Here is a 23,447-nt window from a genome sequence, read left to right as displayed (position 1 = left end):
TGATGAATCCACCTTTGCTGTTTTACCCACATCCGGGAGAATTACAGTGTGGCGAAGCCCCAAAGACGCATACCACCCAGATTATTGCATGCCCAGAGTGAAGCATGGGGGTGGATCAGTGATGGTTTGGACTACCATATCATGGTATTTGTTAGAGATTTGCTCACTCCAACTTATTTTGCAAGAACCACACGGGAGACAAGCAAGTCCTTTTTAGACACCTGCAGGTGGAGAGTTCACTCGTTCAAGGAATGAAGTCTGAACCCTCGTTCCTGCGAGGGGATATTTATTAAGAGAAACAGAGTGGGGGTTGAGAGTGGGGGTCAGAGTAGACAAATGGCCGAAGCCCCTGGCTGATCAAAGCACAGCAGGGGGTCCTTCACGATGTTGTGTGAACAAAACAACTTTGATTGCTTCCTCTGCAGCTAGTCAATCAGTTCAAAAGATCTTAGCACTTTGTTCTACTACTTTTGTTAAGACAGGACAAGCGAGTTTAATTATTACAGGTTACATTCCAACATAATCATAGGATCAAACTAACCTGAAAACCCTAACATCTCCCTCCTGATTTATCATATGATTATGCCACCCCAAACAACAAAGACAAGCAAGAAAACATATATACGTATAATGAAGAAAGCAGAATGGTAAAAATAAAAACAACAAACAATGATAGCAACACTATCCAGTGAAGATGAGGCATTACCTCAATACCCCAGATCAAACTTATTGTGTAAGCGAAAAACCTGCTGGCCAGATGTTATTAGCAGGAAAATTCTTACACGGCCCCGTTGCCACAGGCGACCAGAATGCTATCAATAATAAAAAAAATAAAAAGAAAAACACAGAACAGCATCTACGCAATCCACGTCTCATTATCATTATCACATCTGTCACGTCTAAGAAGTTGTATATGTGCTCGCGTTTTCGTCAGCTGATGATGTTGTAGTCTGTAGGTGAGGTCTGTCACACACACTGGCGCACACGCTCGTGTCCAGTTGGCGGGCAGCATCGGATAAACCTTGTGACCACAAAGCCACCAGCCATTCTGTATGAAGTATGTTCCGTTCGATGGTGTAGCCATGTTGGTTGGAGAGCCCTTACACCTTGAAAATGGCTCTCTCATCCTGGCACACAGCGGTGATGTCCAAAGCTCCCGTCCAGTTCCCTCCTGGAGAGCAGTCGTCGTCAATGCATTTGTGGGTCCTGCAACCTTGGATGTGTAGTCAGCAAGACTTAGAATGGTCCCTCCTGTCGTGGCTGGCCCAGTTCCTTCTTTTGATGACTTTGATGTAGACCCAGTCTCCTGGATTGATGGGGTTGTCGACCTGTGAGGAGGAAAGATCAAGCGGCAGTAAATTTGTCTTTGACACAGTTTGAGCGTCCTGATCATATAATCTGCCAAGGACTGCTCTTCATTTGTTGTTTGCAACTCTCGTAGTCAATTGTCGTGCCCATTTAACTGGCAAATAGGAGTGTTTGCGGGAAGAGTTTGAACACCTCCTAATGATTCCCTTTAACCAAAAACTATTTATGACAGGGGCGTTCCCATTTATTGCCTCCTGGTTTAAAAGAGATTGTCTTACCCATGCCTTCTTTCTCCTCACACGCTCGCACCCACACAGGGTGTGAACACACACACACACACACACACACACACACACACACACACACACACACACACACACACAGAACACACAGACAAATAGATTGTAATCCATCTCTCATGTAGCTTCTTTTGATAGAATCTCCTATTGGTAACTGTATAGCAGACGTTTTATCATATAATCCCATACTCTGCTCTCTCGTTTCTACTTTTTCATGTCGGTGCAGTCGTAGGTGGCCCCTATTGCAGTCATCGACTTGTTAACTGTCGCCGTGTGACTCCTATGCATGATTGTGTGAATGTCAAAAATTGAACGTACCTAACTTTCTGACCATCAGACCTCCACTGTGGTACAAAAAACCTTACTGTTGTATTGAGTAGGTACATTGAGCAACCTAGCTCCCTCCTGACTGCCAAATGTCCTGTTCTAAAATTTATATAACTCGACCTCTACGTCTTAAGCTTGATGAGCCAAAATATCAGATCTTGCTCGTTTCCTACCGTTTTAGCCTATTTGTTTTATCCAAATCCGTTCAATCTCTGATTATAATGCTTTTCTCTGTAGCCCTACGTATTTTTCAAATTTTTATTTATTTATTTATCAAATCTCCTCAGTTCTGTCAAACTCAGTGCACAATGAATCTCCCTTCCACTTTGAACCAAGCTTCACCAAATTTGGTAACGCCGTAGCAAGGAGTGCGATTTGGTTGTCGGACGCGCCAAGTCCATATCTTTTTGCCGCACTTCACCCTCTCAAGTTGGTGTTCTTTTGTTGTTGCTTCAGAGCGACCCCATCCATCACTCTTGAATGAGTCCATTGTTCAAATGAGTCAATTTTCATCATTGTGAGTTCCTCCGCTTTTCACTGTCTTTTCTCGTCCCCGAGGATGTTGTCTGTCCTCCGGAGTGTACTTGCCCCTCTCCAAGCACAACAGTAGTCTTTTCTTGTCCTTCGCCAAAGGTCAAAGGTGCTTCAGAGCCAGGCACCATTTTGTAGTTGTTCACGGCTGCAGGCGAAGTCTCGGATTGGGTTTCAGGGACCCTGACACTGAGAATGACAGGCTGGGACATCAAACTTGCAAGACTATCTCCAAATGTAGCTGCTTCCATCAATTTGCTGGTAACGTTTGTTTACCAAACTTCAAATTCTTCTAATAACAGCGGTCTCGTTTTTATATCGTAAATCTTGCAACTCATCCTATTTTTTTTTTTTTTGTTTTTTTTTTTTTTTTGCTACATTTTATCTATAGTTCCAATTTAATCGGACAGTATGTTGTCTTTCACTATCATTATTGAAAATCAACTCATCGAGGTCTGCGTTCCACATCAAACCCTGATCTGTATGTCTTGACCTCTCACATGTTATTGTCATGCTTGCTCAAAAATGTGACTTCGAGTATGGTGCTGTGAATTCTCAATCTCCCCAATGAAATTGGATCCCACCTCGTAGTTCTTATCGTTCTCATGTTCCTGTTAGCCTGCAATTTTCCAAATCAAAAATGTTTTCTTTTAACTGTCTTTCTTTTGAACCTCTAAATCTCTCGTGTTGCTAACCTATCTACACCAGAACAAAAAATTTTTACCACAGTATAACACCAAATGTATTCGAAAATTCATTGTCATAAAGTGTTGTATTCTTACTATCTTCCAATATCTGTCCTACTCACTCCCTCCTTTTGAGGCTTGGCAACGCCCATGCCTCACACCTTGACAAACTTTTTGGGATAATGCGTTCTGTACTACATATGATTCCATCATCATTTAATTTGACTTTCTTTCCAAAACGCTTCTCAATTTCTCAGTTCACACATCTTCTACATGTGTTACTGGTTCTCCAGTTTTTTTCTAGTTAATTATCAATCCAAAAGCTACGTGTTTCTTTCTAACATTCAACCTGCTCAAAATCACTCTTTCATCAAAGTCGCTCTACTAATTTTCTATAGTAGTCGCCAACGACTTCAACCATTCAACCTTTCATTCAGGCAATCATTCATCAATGCTCATCATATGCATCTCACACAGTCTCCAAAAAGGAGTCATACTATCACATTGGTCCCAATTCATCCAAGCTCACCACACAGCATTCATATATCATTTTCAACTCAGGTTTCCTGGTAGAACAATCCACCAGTCCAAAAAAAACTTAACTAAAACAAACAACTGGCAAATTAATCTGAATTTTTTCTTTGTTTTTAAATTTGAAGAACTCAATCTCTCAGATTTAGCTTGCATTTAGAAGTTTGTATAATTTTATAACACAACCAATCAATTATTCCTATTAAATGTAGCATTGCAAAATCTTAAATTCACAATTTAGCTTCTTCCAATTCCTGAAAGCATGTTCTGTCGTTTTTTTTTTTTTTCCTTCATCGAATTTCTCATGTGAGCTCGACACTTAACATGCACTAGTGTGGATTAGTTTCTGCTCGCAAACAGATTTCTCTCTTTTCCTCTCATTTTTATTTGTCAAAATTGTTTCTGTTCTGCGGTGTAAATTGAATAGACAACAGTCTAGCAAATTTCTTTATATTAAAAGTTTAGCCAATCTTCATCAATTTGGGACTTTAACTTTAACTTTAACACATACGCACACACATGCACAGCTCTCGCGTGCAGAAGGTAGGTCTCAGCAACAATGATTCGTCACAGGCTGGCCATTTCCTGTGGTCGATCATGAGCTGGTCCCTCCCATGCACACGAGGATAGCACATTCTAATTTTATTTATATATCTTCTAGAAGCAAGTTGCATTTCTTTACCACTTGATTTGCATATTTTAATTTAGTGTAACACAAATTGATCTCTAGTCATTTGTAATTTGCCACCTTATTATTATTATTATTATTATTATCATTAAACTCCTCTTGCCCCTCGCTTGAGCCGCGGCTTGAGCTGCGGCCTTGCACTCGCTCACAGGGGCCTTATTGTCTCCTGGTCTGACAAACACTTGTGACCTCATCAGTTTTCATCTTTCTTGCTTTTGTCTCTTGAATTCGTTCTCATCTCTTTGTGAAGATTTCAACCACACTCTAGCACTTCTACTACTTCTTCCACATTTCAAATTTCCTTGTATTCCATACATATTCTTTCACTTCAGCATGTATTGCATACAATTAAGAAATCTACTTGCCATGAACCTCTCATCTCAAAGAAGAGCAGAGCAAGAGATTTACTATTCTTATTTCCCATCTTAATTTTAGTAGTTTAAGGTTTTACAATTTTTTTCAATTTTTTTTTCTTTGAGGATCCTCAATGCAGGTTTAAATTGACCTTTCAACAAATTACTAGCCTGTATTAATGCCGTGGATCAATGCTAGAACTGCTATTTAGTCAATTTATCCTACCAGTCACACACTCAATCACACAAGTTATCCCTGCCTACGCGAAGTCCTCCTTTTTTAAAAAAAAGGAGCTGCTTCATCCAGTGAGGGGACTCTACAACACCGCCCACCTTCCCTGGGAACTAAAGACAACAGTCCTTGTCCCCAGCCCTGCCAACGCGAAGTCCTCCTTTTAAAAAAAAGGAGCTACTTCATCCAGTGAGGGGACTCTACAACACCCCCCACCTTCCCTGGGAACTAAAGACAAAAGTCCTTGTCCCCAGCCCTGCCAACGCGAAGTTGTACTCTTTAGAATAGTGGTCGTCAAATAATGAACCACGGAGGTACTGAGATTTTATAACAGTTTGAGAACCACTGCTCCAAAAGAGACACCTCATCCAGAGGGGGACTCTACAACACCCCCTCCTTCCACAAAATTTACTTTTTCCTGTGCACTTCTACCTTTTTACGCGCTTCACAAACAACAACACAATCACACAACTTCAGGCCTTTAACTTACTTGTCCCCTTGGTTCGTTGCACTGCCGGGTCCCGTCAATCCACCTCTGTCAGACGAAGGCAGACCTAAGATGCTGGCCCAGCGAAGAATTCTCTTCCCAGGACTTTCTTCTCCAGGTCCTCCTAATGGACGCTGGCTTGTCGACAATGCAGCACGTCCTCCTTCGTCAGCCAGATAGCGGGTATGAGGGATCCGGGTCACGGCACCAAAATGTTAGAGATTTGCTCACTCCAACTTATTTTGCAAGAACCACACGGGAGACAAGCAAGTCCTTTTTAGACACCTGCAGGTGGAGAGTTCACTCGTTCAAGGAATGAAGTCTGAACCCTCGTTCCTGCGAGGGGATATTTATTAAGAGAAACAGAGTGGGGGTTGAGAGTGGGGGTCAGAGTAGACAAATGGCCGAAGCCCCTGGCTGATCAAAGCACAGCAGGGGGTCCTTCACGATGTTGTGTGAACAAAACAACTTTGATTGCTTCCTCTGCAGCTAGTCAATCAGTTCAAAAGATCTTAGCACTTTGTTCTACTACTTTTGTTAAGACAGGACAAGCGAGTTTAATTATTACAGGTTACATTCCAACATAATCATAGGATCAAACTAACCTGAAAACCCTAACAGTATTCGCTTGGCCCAATAGTTGTGCTAGATGGGCCACTGCCAAAGACTACCAAACAATTCTGGAAGACCATGTGCATCCGGTTCAAACATTGTATCTTGAAAGCGGTGCCATGTATCAGGATGACAATGCACCACGACACACAGCATGACTGGTGAAAGATTGGTTTGATGAAGATGAAGTGAGGTTTAACATCTCCCATGGCCTGCACAGGTCAAGCATCTGGTGAGAGAGGAGGAGCTGGGCGAGGAAGCGCCCCACAGTGCCCAGAGCCTCAGAGTGGTGCCAACAGTCCCCCGAGCAGGTAGTCTGAGATGAGACAGAAGGCAGATACTGATGATGTCATGATCAAATGAAGAGAGCATCTGTAGCGGTATCGCTAGTTGTCAGAGGTCGAAGCCTGTGAAGAATCCACTTCATCACACCTAGAGAGTAACACTCAAAGAAACACCAGGGCTTCTCAACACTGCACAGGACTGGCAACTGTCATTGGATTTGGGCAGTCAACTGAAGTTCCTCCAGCATGTTGCTCAAACCTTAGACCTGACATCGTGCTGGTGTCAGAGGCAACTAAGACCGTCATCATGCTGGAGCTCACTGTGTCATAGGAGGAACGCATGGAGGAGCGGAGGAGAGGGAAGTATGACAGCCTGGTTAGCGACTGCCACAAACAAGGCTGGAAGGCTAGGTGCTTGCCTGTGGAGTTGGGGTGCAGAGGCTTTGCGGGACAGTCTTTGTATAGAGCCTACACTGCACTCGGCATTACAGGAGGAAGTAGGAGGAGAGCCATTTGCAACAGCACAGAGGCATCAGAGAAAGCCTCCAGGTGGCTCTGGATAAGGAGAGGGGAGCCGTGGTCAAGTGCTGCTAGGGCGCAAGCTGAGGCCTGATCAACCTCGGCTGGGTCGCCTGAGTTCGAAAGACCCGAAACACCCAATGACCTTGGGTAACATCACTGATGAGCTGCCCTAGCTATGCATCAGAAGATGTAGCTTTACAACTGATTATTAAATGCATAGCAATTCAAATGTGAACAAATCTAAATCCATCCATAAACGTATACTGATGGTGCCCCAAGCACGCAAAGCAAAGAGAAGGGTCTTGTTGTCTCATGAAAAAAAGGATGAAATACCAAATTTCATTAGCTTCCATTGCATCAAAACTCTGCATCAAAACTGGTGTCAAAACTCAGAAATAATGCATTTCAAAATGTGATACAAATTGTTGTGCATGTGGTCAATTACATTGTTTCAAAAGCACTAAAACCACAGACCGTTCAGTTAATCGAGGACTATGAAACAGCCATTTAGAGTTGCACAATGAAGATCGCTGTGTTGTGGAAAAGTGCTGGAGCCTTCTTCCTGAGATCAGCACTTTATTGGACAGCAAGGGGAAGCAATAGTCAGAGTTGAGAGACCAAGTCAAGTCAAGTCAAGTTTATTTGTATAGCCTTAAATCACAAACTGTCTCAAAGGGCTTCACATAGACAAAAATTGACAATTATTCTCAAAGCATCCCCTGATCTTAAGCTCCCAAAAGGGCAAGAAAAAACTCAAAAAACCCCTACCAGGGGAAAATGAGAAACGTTGAGAAGGGACCACAGATGGAAGGATCCCCCTTTCAGGATCACCAGGTTGTAATGGATGCAGAGGGCACAAGTAATACATAATATGAAAATCAATGAAAAAATGGATGTCGGAGGTGCCCTCGATTGTCCTGGCAGTGTCTTCAAGGAGGTTGAGCTGCAGTTTCCTCATCTTGAATTGGTCCCCGACAATCCAGCTAGCCGCTATCAGCTTTTGGGCCACCTAACCCCCTCCCCAGCCAGGGAGGGGGGTGGGGAGAGAGAACAAAAACAAACTCCGGCCAAATCGGCCACTACAAGTTAGTTAAAGGCCATCTCATAGAAATGTGTCTTTAAACGTGTCTTAAATGTTTCTACTGAGGTAACAGTTCTAATATCCATTGGTAGGGCATTCCAAAGCTCTGGAGCCCGAATAGAGAATGCTCTAGAACCTGCAGACATTTTCTTGGCCCTCGGTGTAACTAAAAGACTAGCGTTTTGCGAACGAAGGTTACGAGACGGAACATAAATGTTGGGTCTAAATACGATTAGACATTAAATCACTCACTGGAATGAAGAGGAGAAGACAACCAGAACAGGTTTACTCGCGAGGAGAACGATAGAGAAAGCAAACTCAGTTACAACCTCCATCAGTTCTGAGTCCTTTCTCCACGTGCCCCTCTTTTTAATGTTATGGTTGCCCTGGTTACAGAGGCGTTGCTACACTAAAGGGAGGGGAGATTGTGTCTGTAGCAACGCTGATTAGCAAAAGAATGTAGTGTGGTGTGAATTAGCACTTCGTTGTTGGCTCTTGAACCCCCGCAGAGACCGTCCTCAGCCGTCTTCCCTCACAGTTGGCTGACTCCTTCTCGACTGTGGTCAAATACCCTGAAGCACGTTGATTGCCGCTTTGCTGTGGAACAAATGCAACTAGACCTTTGCTAACTTTGTCTACTTGGTAATTAACACATAATAATAATAATAAGTAACTTGTCCTAAACACTTCAACACACATTAAGCAAACGTGAGGTAACCGGTATGCAGTTCCTTAAACAAACATTGAGTAAATATGGGATAACTTTTATGCAACTACTTCTAACTGTATGTAACCTTGAACAAAGAAAAACAGGTCTGATAAACTACAATCTATGAACCAAAACTATATCTAACTGCAAAGGAATGAAGTTCCTGTGAATCAAACAAAGAACATGTCACCTATGCAAATAAGCCTTGCTCATTGTTAGTGAAGGCCTCTTACGGGAATGAAAACACACAGACAACATAAGGACAGGAAGGATACAAATGGCTGACAGGGATCAAAAGACATCCCTATCACTAAAAAGAAAGAACCTAGATAAAAGGAAAGATAAACTCGTAAAGTCGAGGCCTCCAGGTCTGGCAGGCCAAAGCTTCACTTAAAATTATTCCAACATTTCCCCCTGTTTATCACATATTTGCTCAATTTTTACATCACCAAAAACACCCACTTCACTCGATTTTCAGTTGTCGGATCACAGGTATGAGCACAAATATATTTACACTAAAAAGGATAAATGTTGCATCATCATCATTCGGAAACACACAGATCTGGAAAAAGGTCTGTAAACTCAAGTACAAAAATGTCATCTTCATCGTTATCATCAACATGTTGGCGTTCAGATATTAGGCATACTCGGGCCATCTTGTCTTCCATGGGCGATATTGCTGTCGTGATGAGACGATTAAACAGAGCACGCAGATATGGAATACAACAACATCCACACAAGGTGAGTACAGCAGTAAATACTGCAAGTGATATTATAATTGAGGACACAAGTGCTTTATACTTCCCAAAGGCATGCATCCAGTTGTCCCACATTGATGTGTCCACGCCAGAGTGCTCTTTCATCCTCGTGTTGAGGGATCGCAGGCCTTCAATGGCCTTTGTTAGGCTCCCATCAGGGGGGGTGTTGTTGGGGATAAAGGTACAGCACTGTTCTCCGAACATTGCACAGACCCCTCCTTTCTCAGACAACAACATATCAAGAGCAATGCGATTCTGGAAGGCCATTAAGGAAGTCGTGGCTAGCTGTTCATGCACTGCCTCAAGCCCCGCTTGTGTCCAATTGCCCAATTTTTGCACGTTGTAATGGATGTAATTTATCCTGTCTACGTTTTTGTTTATCGTACACCACCAACAAATGGAAGACTCCCATCTTGCTGCAATTTGGTCAATTAATTCTTATTAATCAGGAACTCCTCTGGGGACTCTAATTGCATCAATTAAAGTCAGATCATCGTCGCCTCTCAAATTTAAAGACATTTTGGTTTTTACCAGCTTTTCCCCAGATCTTGGCGTGTCGATACATATACAATTTTGCTTTACTACATTCTCTAGAAGCAGTGGTTTCTTTTCTTTTCCTCAACGGATATTATATAGAACGCTCTGTTGTACATTTCACAATCAGTAGACGTGACAGATTTAATGGTACAACATAAAGAATCGGTCGCAAACCCATACACATGACATATTCATTTTTTTTTTCTTTTTTTTTTTTTTTCTCTCTGGTTTGCAGCTTGTTTTTCCATTAGCAATCAATCGTTTCTTTTACCAGTTACTCTTATAGGTAGTTACCTGAAACCAATTATCAAACATTCATTTTAGAGATATTAATTTCATTCTTTAACGTCTACAGCTGTTGTTGCCAAAGTATTATTTCGTTACATAACATTTTTGCCACTGTTAAGGCATTCAGTGTTTACTTTGAAGCCAATTCAATCCATTTTGAGAATGCATCTATCATGACCAGGCATTATAACCCTGTGGATTGAGTTTAGCACATGGTAAACAAGCTTTACAATTTTTTTTTTTTTATAAATGTTTTGTATATGAATCAAATCCATATGTTGTATAAAGCCGACTGAACTGCCCTTTCATCCCCCCGTTGAGCCATGTGTCAAGTCAACATCACGTGACAACTTCATGGCTCAATATTGCTGCCCATATGTATCGGTTCATTTGTACGAGCACATAATATTGCTGCCCATTTGCATCGGAAGTTTTTCTTTCTTAAAGTGACAAACCAATCCACCAATCGGAAAAAAATCAACAAAATAACTGCCAGTGAATTAATATAATAGTTAATTGTTGTTGTTTCTTAACTTTAACTAGCTCAATCGCTCTCTTATTCTCAAATTTTAAATTTAGCTTTAAAATGTCGTTATTACATAATTTTTCTTCATCCAATTCCAGAAAGCAAGTTCTTTCCATCTCTCAAATTTTGTTTCATCAAGGCTAGGCATTAATGCAGTGTGGACCAGTTTCTGCCCATAAACAAATTGCTTGCTTTTCTTTACTTCCTATTTTTTCAAAATTGATTTTGTTTTGCGGTGCAAATCAGATAGACTACAGTCTAATAAATTATTTTGTGCACCTACGTATATTAGCCAATTTCATCCTTTTAACACATAACACTGACAGCACACAAACAACACAAAAACAGCAGAGACACAGATCACAAACAATACCAACAAACAACGCTGCGCAAACGTCATCCTCTATTTTGACGTTTTGGTTATACCTTTTTTTTTTTTCCATCAGTGCCTTTTATCCTTCATGCTAATGTTGTCACATCTTCCTTAAGCATCACCTTGCTTCAAACATTCTCTGAGAAACTCACACTTTCCCTGCCTCGCCCACAGCCATAGCACCCCCCATGCGAGGGGGGGACGCGGCATCAATGTTGATTGGTCACAGGCTGGCCATTTCCTGCAACAATCATGATGCCGGCCCACCGCCCACACGAGCATAGCACAGGCGTACGCGCACAGCCCCGACCCGCGACTACGCGCTTGTCAGTCTCACCCTCTCAAAGGGCAGGCCAACTTTGCTGTTGCCCCCTTTCATCATGTTCACATACAACATCTTTCACTGTCTTCTACACAACATTTGCTGTCTCTTATTTTCATCCTATCAAGCCACCGTTCTAGTCACTTTCTGCCACACACGTCTTATTTTCTCTACTGCCACACACTGCTCATCTTAGGTTCTCCAACCAACTTAAGCACACCATCATCCACTTCTCAATTACCCTATTATTGCTCAACAGCCTCCTGAACATTCTCCATTACTGATTTCTTCCATAGGACACACATCTCACTCACACACACACACATATACGCAACATTCATGAGGATCCTCTGCGCACACGCTCACACACACACATCAGCACAAGAGGATGATGCACAACATATAAAACCACATTGAGCGTACTAAGAACACCTTTTTGCTCATCTTATTTGTCAGATTTATTCTCTATTTTAGTTTCAGGAGCTATTTGTAATTCTGTTCCATTTATTTTGCAAATTTTAACTTCAGTGTTTCTTTATCTTACTTTATCCTTTTAACACAAATATCTCCTGTATATTTAAGCTAATTTCTCTTTAATTTTGGCTGCCAGGTCCCCACTTTATTACATGAGAATCTGATTTATTTTGATCTTGTACTAGTAATTTTTGTTTTTGTTTATATGTGCAGTCACGTGCCATGTGACCTTTTTCTCCGCAACTCCAGCATTCTATTGGAGGTTGCACAACTCCTCTTCTTCGGCCCCTAAAGCCTTCTCTGTTAGACATTGCTCCTCGCCCTCTCTGGCCTTCATGTCCTCTGCCTGCATTTTGGTAAAAAGTGTCGCTATCCTGGTCTACCAGAAAAGTGTATTTCGGAGCTTTCATTTGTTTTCGTTTTTGTTTGTCTATTACTACTCTTTCTGCATGGAGGGCGTGATTTATGTATTCCTCCAAAGTTCCGGTGGTCATGCCTATATAATTATTGATCACCCTAATTTGTATTGCTGGCCTGGACCCTACGTGGATGGCATTTTTTAATTGCTGTTGATAAGCCCCTTGGGGCGCATTATCTTCCACCAGTCCACTGTGTAATTTAAATACTTCTGTCATGCGCACTCGATATTCATCAAAGGTTTCATTATCATTTTGCTTTGTTCTCCCTATTTCTGTATAATTTGCTCTCATTTCCTTTGACCAATCCATTTCTATTGGGTGTTTCTGTCTGGTGGCTCTGTCTGTTAACCCATAAGGGGGGGTTGACCCCTCTTGTGCACCAGTGTCGGGTACTTGTGGATACAACTTCTCTATGACCTCATGTTTTGAAGTTGTAGCATGTGCTTTCCCTACGCGCTTCTCTACTTCCTCTACACCTCCCCCTTCTTCTCTAGCTCTCTGTAAATTTTGATTATCTCTTGCCTGCCTACTATTAGGCCCAGTCTCATCATCTTCCTTCCTACAATACAGTGCCTTTTCCACTTTCTCTTTTTCTCCCCTCTCTCTCTCTCCTGCTACTTTGAGCCAAAACACCACATCCTCATCTCCTTCTTTTTTCATCTTTCTAGGGTCTCTCTTTGTTTTCTCTTTCATGGCGCCTCTAAGTTCTATCAATTTGGTTGTTTTTAGTTGTCCCTCAAATTTATATTTCTTAACCCATTTATCGAGTTTTTTAAGTTGGTCGGAATCCTGCCTTCCAATTATTTTCCAATCTTTACATTTAAGATTATCTCGGATATTATTTTTACTCTTCCCGTTCCCCATTTTAATCAATTTGGTCCCAACTGTAAAACCATAGGGGTTTCTAAAGTCGGGTGTTTCCAGTGGGATAACGAAAAGATCCTGTGGTGATTCTCACTTCTACCAGCGTTCTGGTGGAGAATCCTTGCCTATTGCGTCCACAGAACCACGTTATGTGTTCCCCACTGCTTTAATATGGAATACTGTATCTAGTGAGACGTATTCCCATTCACACTCCCAATCACTCAGTATTACGGAATTTTCGGCATCACGTGGACTTCCGCTGACCTTTTTCTTTTGACGGGCCTCTCCGTCGGACACCTCTGTCCTTTAACCGGTTTGTTACACCTGCGTTGTGTAACTTTTATTTAAACGGACCTTTCCGTTTTGGTACCTTTAGAACGAACCTCTCCGTTCTGTCCTAGGACTTTTATAGGGCACAACGAGCCCTCGGCCGCTCATTCCTTTTATGAAAAAAACAAACTCACCCTCTGGTTCTCTTCACCTCTGCACCTCGGACTGCCTTCAACCCTTAGATCCCAGCTGACGAGCAGACAGCCAGCCCTTGAAAAGGATGTAGGACCCCACCTAGGGAGGTCCTGCCGCGCGCGGTCTTTCTGGATCTCTGCTGCCGTCCGCTGGAATCCTCAGGTGTGTTGGCATCCGGCTCGAAGGACCAATTAAATGTTGGGTCTAAATACGATTAGACATTAAATCACTCACTGGAATGAAGAGGAGAAGACAACCAGAACAGGTTTACTCGCGAGGAGAACGATAGAGAAAGCAAACTCAGTTACAACCTCCATCAGTTCTGAGTCCTTTCTCCACGTGCCCCTCTTTTTAATGTTATGGTTGCCCTGGTTACAGAGGCGTTGCTACACTAAAGGGAGGGGAGATTGTGTCTGTAGCAACGCTGATTAGCAAAAGAATGTAGTGTGGTGTGAATTAGCACTTCGTTGTTGGCTCTTGAACCCCCGCAGAGTCCGTCCTCAGCCGTCTTCCCTCACAGTTGGCTGACTCCTTCTCGACTGTGGTCAAATACCCTGAAGCACGTTGATTGCCGCTTTGCTGTGGAACAAATGCAACTAGACCTTTGCTAACTTTGTCTACTTGGTAATTAACACATAATAATAATAATAAGTAACTTGTCCTAAACACTTCAACACACATTAAGCAAACGTGAGGTAACCGGTATGCAGTTCCTTAAACAAACATTGAGTAAATATGGGATAACTTTTATGCAACTACTTCTAACTGTATGTAACCTTGAACAAAGAAAAACAGGTCTGATAAACTACAATCTATGAACCAAAACTATATCTAACTGCAAAGGAATGAAGTTCCTGTGAATCAAACAAAGAACATGTCACCTATGCAAATAAGCCTTGCTCATTGTTAGTGAAGGCCTCTTACGGGAATGAAAACACACAGACAACATAAGGACAGGAAGGATACAAATGGCTGACAGGGATCAAAAGACATCCCTATCACTAAAAAGAAAGAACCTAGATAAAAGGAAAGATAAACTCGTAGAGTCGAGGCCTCCAGGTCTGGCAGGCCAAAGCTTCACTTAAAATTATTCCAACATTAAGGAACGACTAAGACGAGATATGAAGCTAAGCCATGCAGTGATTTATAGGTAGGTAGAAGAACCTTGAAGTCACATCTTAAATGGACCGTGAGCCAATGTAAGTTGGCTAATATTGAGGTAATGTGATCAAATTTTCTTGTCCATGAGAGCAGCCTCGCAGCAGCATTTTGTACTAACTGTAGACTTTTGATGAGGGACTTAGGAAGACCAGAGAATAATACATTACAGTAGTCCAGGCGCGACGTGACGAACGCATGTATAATAGTTTCCGCATCCCCGGTCGAGAGGATCGGACAAATCTTAGCAATATTACGAAGGTGAAAAAACGCAATTCTGGTTATATTCTTAATGTGTTTTTGAAAGGAGAGCGTTTGGTCAAATATTACCCCGAGATTAGTTACAGTATCACTCTGAGTGATAGTACGGTTATCGATAGTTATAGTGGTTTCCTTAAATAAGTGTTGATAACGAGTAGGACCAATTATCAACATCTCAGTTTTATCTGGGTTAAGCCGAAGGAAGTTGAGAGACATCCATTGCTTTATCTCCACAAGGCACACCTCAAGATTACAACAGTCCCGCGGATCTGTCATAGATAACGGCATATATAATTGGGTGTCATCCGCGTAGCATTGAAAACTAATATTATATTTACGTATTATGTCCCCAAGCGGAATCATATAAATATTAAATAAAATCGGTCCGAGTACCGATCCCTGTGGGACACCACACGTAACATTATAGAGCTCAGAGGACGTATTGCCATGGACCACTCGGTGCGTCCTGTCTGATAGATAGGAATAGAACCATCTTAGTGCTGACCCTGAAATACCAACAAAACCTTTAAGACGCCCTAATAAAATATCGAAGTCTACAGTGTCAAAGGCAGCTCTCAGATTGAGTAGTAACAATATAAACGACGTATTTGAATCCATAGCTATGAGGAGATCATTAGTCACTTTAGCAAGTGCTGTCTCTGTGGAATGATTAGCTCTAAAACCAGACTGAAAAGAGTCATATCGATTATTAGCGACCATGTAATCAATAAGCTGCTGCGGTACTACTTTTTCGAGGGGTTTTGCTATGAATGGGAGGTTTGAAACGGGCCTATAATTACTGAGACAGTCCCGGTCAAGATTTGCTCGCTTAAGTAACGGTTTAATAATAGCGGTTTTAAAGGCTGTTGGCGCTATCCCAGAGGAGACAGACAGATTGATTATATTTAAGACGGACGGTCCTAAAATTGGAAATAATTCTTTAAGTAGTTTGGCTGGAAGCGGGTCGAGTAAACATGTTGTTTGTTTAGCCGCACTAACCAATTGTGTAAGCCTTTCAAGGGACACACTTTTAAAATTTGAGAGGGTTATTGCATGATCACCAGCGCTAGTAACCGGCGGTATTGAATGAGCGATTGGAATGGTATTCTTGAGCTCGTCCCTAATGGACTCAATCTTTTGAGCAAAAAAATTCATAAACTCGTCAGCTGAGTGGAAGGAGCTATCGGGGGTCGGCTGGCGTAGAGTTAGCTTTACCACTGTATCAAATAGGTATTTAGGATTGTTTTTATTGAGATTAATGACTTGCGAAAAATAACGAGTTTTTGCTAAGATAAGCGCATTTTTATATGTCAGGAGGCTGTCCTTCCATGCCTGATGGAAAACCTCAAGTTTGGTTAAACGCCATCTGCGCTCATGCTTTCTACATAATTGCTTAAGCGTACGTGTTTCATCTGTGAACCATGGAGTTGGCCATCTACGGCGAGTTTTCAGACGTAGCGGCGCCACAGAGTCGATAGCTTTTAATAATGTCGCATTGAATTCATTTGTAAGATTATCAATAGAGCCGATGTATGCGGGAAATATGGCAGTTGCCGGCGACAGTAACTCAGATAGCGCGGTTGCAGTCATGGAGTTAAAATTACGGCTGCTATAATTCTGATTGCTCTCTTGTCTTTGACAAAGAACTAACATTCCAAATTTTATTAAGAAATTATCAGACAAAACAGTAGTGTATGGCAGTACTGCTATATTTGAGGTTGCTAGTCCCCGGGATAATACCAGATCTAAGGTATTTCCATTCTTATGCCTTGCTGCCTGTACGGCTTGCGTAAAACCAAACGTATCGATTAAAGTCTGAAACGCCGAAGTCAGTGGTTCTGACGGTAAATTCATGTGGATGTTGAAATCACCCATGATAATTATATTATCTGCATTTGTCACTAGATCAGCCAACAATTCTGAAAATTCATCCAGGAAGCCAGAGTAAGCCCTGGGTGGACGGTAAATAACAGCAAGATAAAATGACGGTAAAGCGGTGGATCGGACAATGAGAACTTCAAATGTTTTAAATACGTTAATTGAACGAGGCCTAAATCTAAGCTTAGAATTTGAGATGAGGGCGACACCCCCACCCTTTTTTCGAGGACGCGCCACATGCGAGCTCACAAAATTTGGAGGCGAGGCCTCGTTAAGCGGCAGCAGTTCATTGGGTTTTAACCAGGTCTCGCAAAGACCAAAAATGTTTAGATTATGTTCCATGATAAGGTCATTAACGAGAACTGCTTTCGTATGAAGCGATATAATATTCATAAAACCGAGTTTAAGTGTAATCGGTTGATCAGGGTGCATATCTATCGAAGGATTTTTAAACAGGATGCGAGTAAGATTGTGTTCTCTAGGCCTGACATCACCTCTCAAAAGTTTATTAGCGCGGTGGGACGAAACGACTGTGGGAATTTGATGGTGAATATTTGTTACACATGTGAAGTCATCTAAAACAGGCACCGTTTGATCAGCAAGACCGGTCGGGGTGGAGTGATTGGATTTGTCTACTACCCCAGTAGAAAGTGGGTTTATGTGTACTGTAGCACTAGTCAAACTGTCGCGCTCTAGTCTACACGAGGAACTATGTGCATGCTGAAAGTCTAGCCTAGCGCTAGTTAACTTTAACTTAACAGACTCCAAACCCATCCTCACAGGTGGTCTAATCACCTGTGCCCTGGCCGGCTCTAAAGTGACCTGTCATGAGTGGATCAAACAGACCCAAAGTGGATTGTGCAACTGTCCCTCCTTAATTCTTTCAAGGAAGAGACAAGCTCCCAAGTGACATGACAAGGCCACAGAGCATTCCAAAGCAAAATACCTGCTCTGTGGATACCGGACAGAGAATTCATCCACTTCCCATAACTCAGAGAAACAACCTCGAGACACATCGCTGCTACAGCTCAATCGGCCTACCAAGCATGTTTTGGGCATGTGGGAGGAAACTGGAGAAAACATCAGAACATTTTTAACTTTATTGAAAACACCTTCCACATGGATGTCTCACGCCATCCATCACTCAGCTCTGCCCGTTGTATGTTGATGTACATATGCAGCTCTCCTCCTGGTTTCTTTCTTCTGATGTGGCTCGAGAAAAAAAATAGTATCATTGCCATAATCCTTTGAATGAAAAATATACTACCGTAATTTCCGGTGTATAAACCGCGACTTTTTTCCAAAATTTTGAACCCTGCGGCTTATAGTCAGGTGCGACTTATATAAGATTTTTTTTCGTGATCTTTGTGATGACTTGATCACTTTTACTCTTAACACTATTATATACAGTAAAAGCTACAAAACAAACTGACAAATAACTCATTTTCAAATCAGACAAGTAAAAACTGGTCAAATATTTTTAAAAAAAAGGTATTATTAAAAGTGAAGACAATTTGCAATTCTAGTAATGACACACGGATTTGATGCACAATTCGTCTTCGCGGGCCACATAGAATGATGTGGCGGGCCATATCTGGCCCCCGCGCCTTGAGTTTGACACCTGTGCTCTAAACCCTTTCTCTTACTCTGCCATGTGACTCAGAGATTACACAAAGCAGTGGCGCTGTTTGGACCATCTGCATTGTATTAAAACCCAATCAATCAGCATTTAAATTAAATTCTTCTGACATTTTGCTCACCAAAAACAAGTTGTAATGAATGTGAACTTTTAATGCATTTTATTCAGAAGGTTACTTTGAACCCTGAGGCTTAAATGGCGGCACGGCGTACTTATGGATTTTTACGGCCTCTGGCCTCCAGGGGGCGCTCTAGCAAGAAGCAAGAGCGGGACAGGCGAAGAAGAGATAATGCGCCGAAGAAGACGTGCTAGTTTGTGTTTTGAACATTTCGCGCATCACGCAGAACGCGATCAAGACGGACATTACTGAAAGGAAGCTTTTATACACAAACCGTCATTATGGGGGACAAAAGAAATGCATACGATGCCGCTTTTAAGGTAAAGGCAGTCGATGTTGATGACATTGTGTTCAGGCACCCTTTTCTTTATTTCGTGGTCCCGTCTACTCTGGAGCTATACGTGTCGCTCGCTAGTTTAATGTAATTTAGCGCTTTGTGCATGAATAAGATTAGCATGAACAGACCCTCATCATGGAAAATGCTAGAAGAAATGGATAAAAACGACGCCGAAAGAGATACTGAGAAAGTGTGTGGCGAAGGATATCTAACGCTATTCCAATCGGAAATTGAGGAGGAAGACTTCGATGGTTTCAGTGCACAGGAGGAAGATGAAGACGATGAAGCTCTTTTTTTTACTTTTACTTTAACCAGCCCTGTTAGTGCTGTGCTACCGTGTTGCTGCTGTGTTACCGCCGCGTCTCAGTGACTTTTACCGGTATGTTTTATTTAATCAAACCCTATTCGTGCTGTGTTACTTCCGTGTTGCTGCGGTATTACTGCCGCATCACAGGCAGTGTTTGGAAAGAAATGGGAAGGTATGTTATTAAAACTTTAAAAAAGCTTTCTGTGTCCAGTATTTCTTTGTTAATAACTCGCGTGCACACCTCCGTGTTGCTGCGGTACTACTGCTGCGTCACAGGCAATGCTTAGAAAGACATGTTAAAGCATGTTATTCAAACTTCAAAAAGGCATTCTGTGTACTGTCTTTCTTTGTAAAAAACTCGTGTGCACGTGCGGCTTATAGTCCGATGCGGCTTATGTAAGAAAAAAAACTAAAATATCCCCGAATTTTAGCTAGTGCGGCTTATACACCGGTGCGGCTTGTACACCGGAAATTACGGTACATGCACCTGTATGTTTATTGTTAAGGAGCTGCATTGTACAACAGTGCTTTTCAAATAGGTGGTCTGCGATGCATTGCCAGGGGGTCACGTGTGACCCCGGGAACATGTTAATTAGGCGACAATCATATGCAGGAGTGTACTTATTACAATTTACTACTATTACTATACTATTTATAACTATTTATGGTTACTGTGCAGAGTTGGGAGGGGGTGAAATCTTTTCTTCTTCCTTGTTCCTCTTTGGGGGGGCGGGGTGGGGTATGCCATTGTACATTTTCACCTAGGGCACTCTAGTATGTCACACTAGTATTTAGCAGTGGTGTGCAATCCGTCAGTTTGGCACTGTCACTGACGAACTCCCGATTTGCTGGCAAACCAATGATGGCGGTAAACTTTGAAACACTTGACAGAATAGGTGCAGACAGCAACTTTTTTCTGCAGTCACCCGAACCGGCACTAACCTGAGAAACAAAGACACAAGGCAGTTTGGGGAAGAGAAGCACGGTGAGGAATAGTAAAAGTATAATATATATATTATTCTTTCTGTGTGTGAACTTGTCCAAAGTTTTTATAAATGAATAAAATTGTCTGATATTACCCTGATGATTTACGAATGTTTACTGACATGCCCACGACTTTCATTTAAATTGCAACCATATAAATCATACATGAATTATATCATTAGTTTTAGAAAAATAACAGGCATAAGATCCACACATAAACACCTACATCGTTTATTACAAAATAATTTTCTTGCAATACAGTGATAAGGTATAACTAAACATCAGTGGGAGGCAGATGATGAGGCACAGGGTTATTATAATGATTGGAGCTTCAGAATTCAAACTTTATCACAATAAACCTGTCAGTCTCTCACTGACCTCCCACAGTTTCTTCGCCAGGGCATCATCTCGCCCTTTGTGTCCCACCTGTTGCAGGGCACAGTTGGAAAAATAGCGGCCGCTGAGAGCCTCGATGCCCTCTTGAAGGGCACAGTACAGGGTGGTCTGGGAGCCACCCTCAGGGTCGAGAAAGAAAAGCTTAGCAAATGGCATTAACAGAAACTGTTGCCACATGCTCATATTGCAGCATAATTCGGTGTAGATAATCCCTGTGGACAGAAATGATCAAACTTTACAAAGTAATGCCAAGAATTTTTCTCTTTTTTTTCTTTCTTTTTTTCTTTGGTCACCATATTAAAATGGAATAAAAAAAATGGCAATAGTGTACAAGTGCAAGCGTCACTAACCTGGGTGGAGGCAGTAGCAAGTCACATTTGAGCACTCTAGCATGTTAGCAAGTTCTCTGGTGAAGAGCACATTACACAGCTTGCTGTTGCAATAGTCCTGAAAGTTGTGCCAGATTGACTGGCTTGTCTCCAAATCTTGTTTGGAAGCCAGGAGGGAGAAATCAATGTTACCAAGGCGGTGGAGAAGGGCAGAGACGTTTACGATGCGACTGGGTCCGCACTGCTGCATTCGCTTGAGGAGAAGGTTGGTGAGCAGGAAGTGACCGAGGTGATTGACTCCAAATGCCATGCTAAAACTATCCTCTGTGCATCCAGGGCCCATCAGACCTGAAACATACACAATGCCCCCTTCCTGACATCTGCTCTGGTGATGCTTAAATTGCAGTAATATGGACAGACGTAACGTGCCAGCAGGGTGAACTGTTGACAATGTGATTCACTCTCTTTTCTTGTGTTCTGTATGTGTACAGGTTATTTTAAAGTTACAGTGAGGTATGATGCTGTACAGGTAAGTATTTCTGAATCTATTCATGACAAAAGTCAGTAGGCTGAACTGTTGTTGAAAAAGTGATTAATTCTTCTTTCTTGTGATTTGTTTACGTATAGATTATTTAAAAGGAGCAGTGAAGTGTGAAGATGCACTTTAAGTAATGCCAATGTCAGACTACAACCGATAATGAGTCAACAGATGTGTCGCAAACAAACGTAGCATGTTGTGGCCAATTTTGAGTTGTCTTGACGTGTTGTAGTCCGTGTAGTGTGACATAATCCACGATTGGACGGCTGGTGTCTGGGACGGCTCACGACCACTACGAAGAAAGTCTGGTATGTCAGAATTTCTGGTCGTCTTGTCGCATAGTAGTAAAAAGCTCCCTTTGGCCTTGAAAAAAAAGAAAACGAACATAAATAAATGGTATTCCTCAATTCATTTTTATTCATATTATTAGTTTATTTTGTTCGGTAGTTGACTTGGAGTTTGAGTTGATGTCATCTAATTTTAAGTAAGTTACAGCCTTGACATATATCTGTATATCTGCAGAGAATTTTAGACAGAACTCACATTAAACAGGCAAGAAGAATAGCATTTAAAAAGTTTTTTTCCCCCTAAAAACAAACATTTATTTTAGATGATGTAGTTTTTGTATATTCAGATGGTTAGTTGGTAGCTGGCTGAGCAAAAAACCCAGAGAGCACCAGAAAACACTGAAATGGGCTTGTCAAAGATGCTCATAATTTTATAGTTCTTTTTAAAGCTGCTAAGCTGCAGCTAAATGCTTTATTTATATGAAAGTATGGTCGTTTTTTTATTTTACTAATTTATTTCAGAGTACACCTACGAATGCACACTGCACTTCTGTTGTTATATTCAGTGTTTTTTGGGGGGCAGAAGAGGGGGCAAGATGGCTCTTTTGATAATAAAGGTTGTAGACCCCTGACATAGAATGCACTGCGCTCCTACGAGAGCGCACACAGACAAACAAAATGACATAAACAAGAACAGACAGTACCTCAGTTGATCTCCGGAGGACCATGATTATGAGGAAAGATTTGAGGAGCTGTGGCTGCAATCTCCTCAGCTAGTAGCTGATTAGCAAACGTGGTGTGATCAAACTAATTTGTTGCCTCAAGTTCTTTCAGGAGAATAGTCTTTAATACCTACTGTATACAGTAGTCCTTCGCTACATCGCAGTTTGATTATCGCAGATTTATTTCCCATAAAAATGAAAAATTCACAAATTCAAAATAAACCTTATAAATTGAGGAATTATGGCACGAAAGTTGCCCACACACCAGCAGAAGGCAGGGAGTGTCCACACGATTGCAGTACGTACACTTGTACCTTTTTATAAGAAAAGTTGTCGTAATAAGAGTTCTTAAAACATATTTACAGTATGTACACTTGTACCTTGTTATAAAAAAGTTGTTATAATAATAACAGAGTTCTAAAAACATATTTACAGGATGTATACTTCAGCTGCATATACATGTCACACACACATGCGCACGCACACACGCACGCACGCACGCGCACACACACACACACACACACACACACACACACACACACACACACACACACACACACACACACACACACACACACACACGCGCACACACACACACGTATCATATTTATATTTATATTATTTACACATTTTCATTTATGTCATTTATACTACGTATTAATATAGTATTTACATGTTTGAAACTATTATTTAATGTTCTAATGATAACATATGCACTTATATGGTTTAATATACACTTATTGACACACAATGTATGTATGTTAAAGAAAGGGTGACACTACTTCGTGGATTTTCACATATCGTGGGTGGTCTTGGA

The 23,447-nt window shown here is 41.7% G+C and overlaps 1 protein-coding gene across 2 annotated transcripts in view; it reads right to left on the bottom strand.

Annotated features, from left to right (window-relative positions):
* Positions 1–207: 207 nt before the first annotated feature.
* The window catches only part of LOC148394759 (dehydrogenase/reductase SDR family member 13-like), a 33,480-nt gene continuing 10,240 nt past the window's right edge, over positions 208–23,447 (bottom strand). Inside the window, exons 4-6 of one of the 2 annotated variants that reach the window (XM_088380461.1) lie at positions 21,105–21,431; positions 20,737–20,966; positions 208–18,176 (exon numbers count right to left, since the gene is read on the bottom strand). In XM_088380461.1, coding sequence (XP_088236587.1) covers positions 18,114–18,176; positions 20,737–20,966; positions 21,105–21,431 — 620 coding nt within the window. In that variant the 3' untranslated portion in view covers positions 208–18,113. The other variant, XM_088380460.1, reaches the window with a different exon arrangement.

The sequence above is a fragment of the Syngnathus floridae genome, chromosome 7 (genome assembly GCF_059516105.1).
Source record: "Syngnathus floridae isolate MCC-2025c chromosome 7, RoL_Sflo_1.0, whole genome shotgun sequence".
NCBI classification, from domain to species: Eukaryota; Metazoa; Chordata; class Actinopteri; order Syngnathiformes; family Syngnathidae; genus Syngnathus; species Syngnathus floridae.
This window is presented reverse-complemented; position numbering and strand designations above follow the sequence as displayed.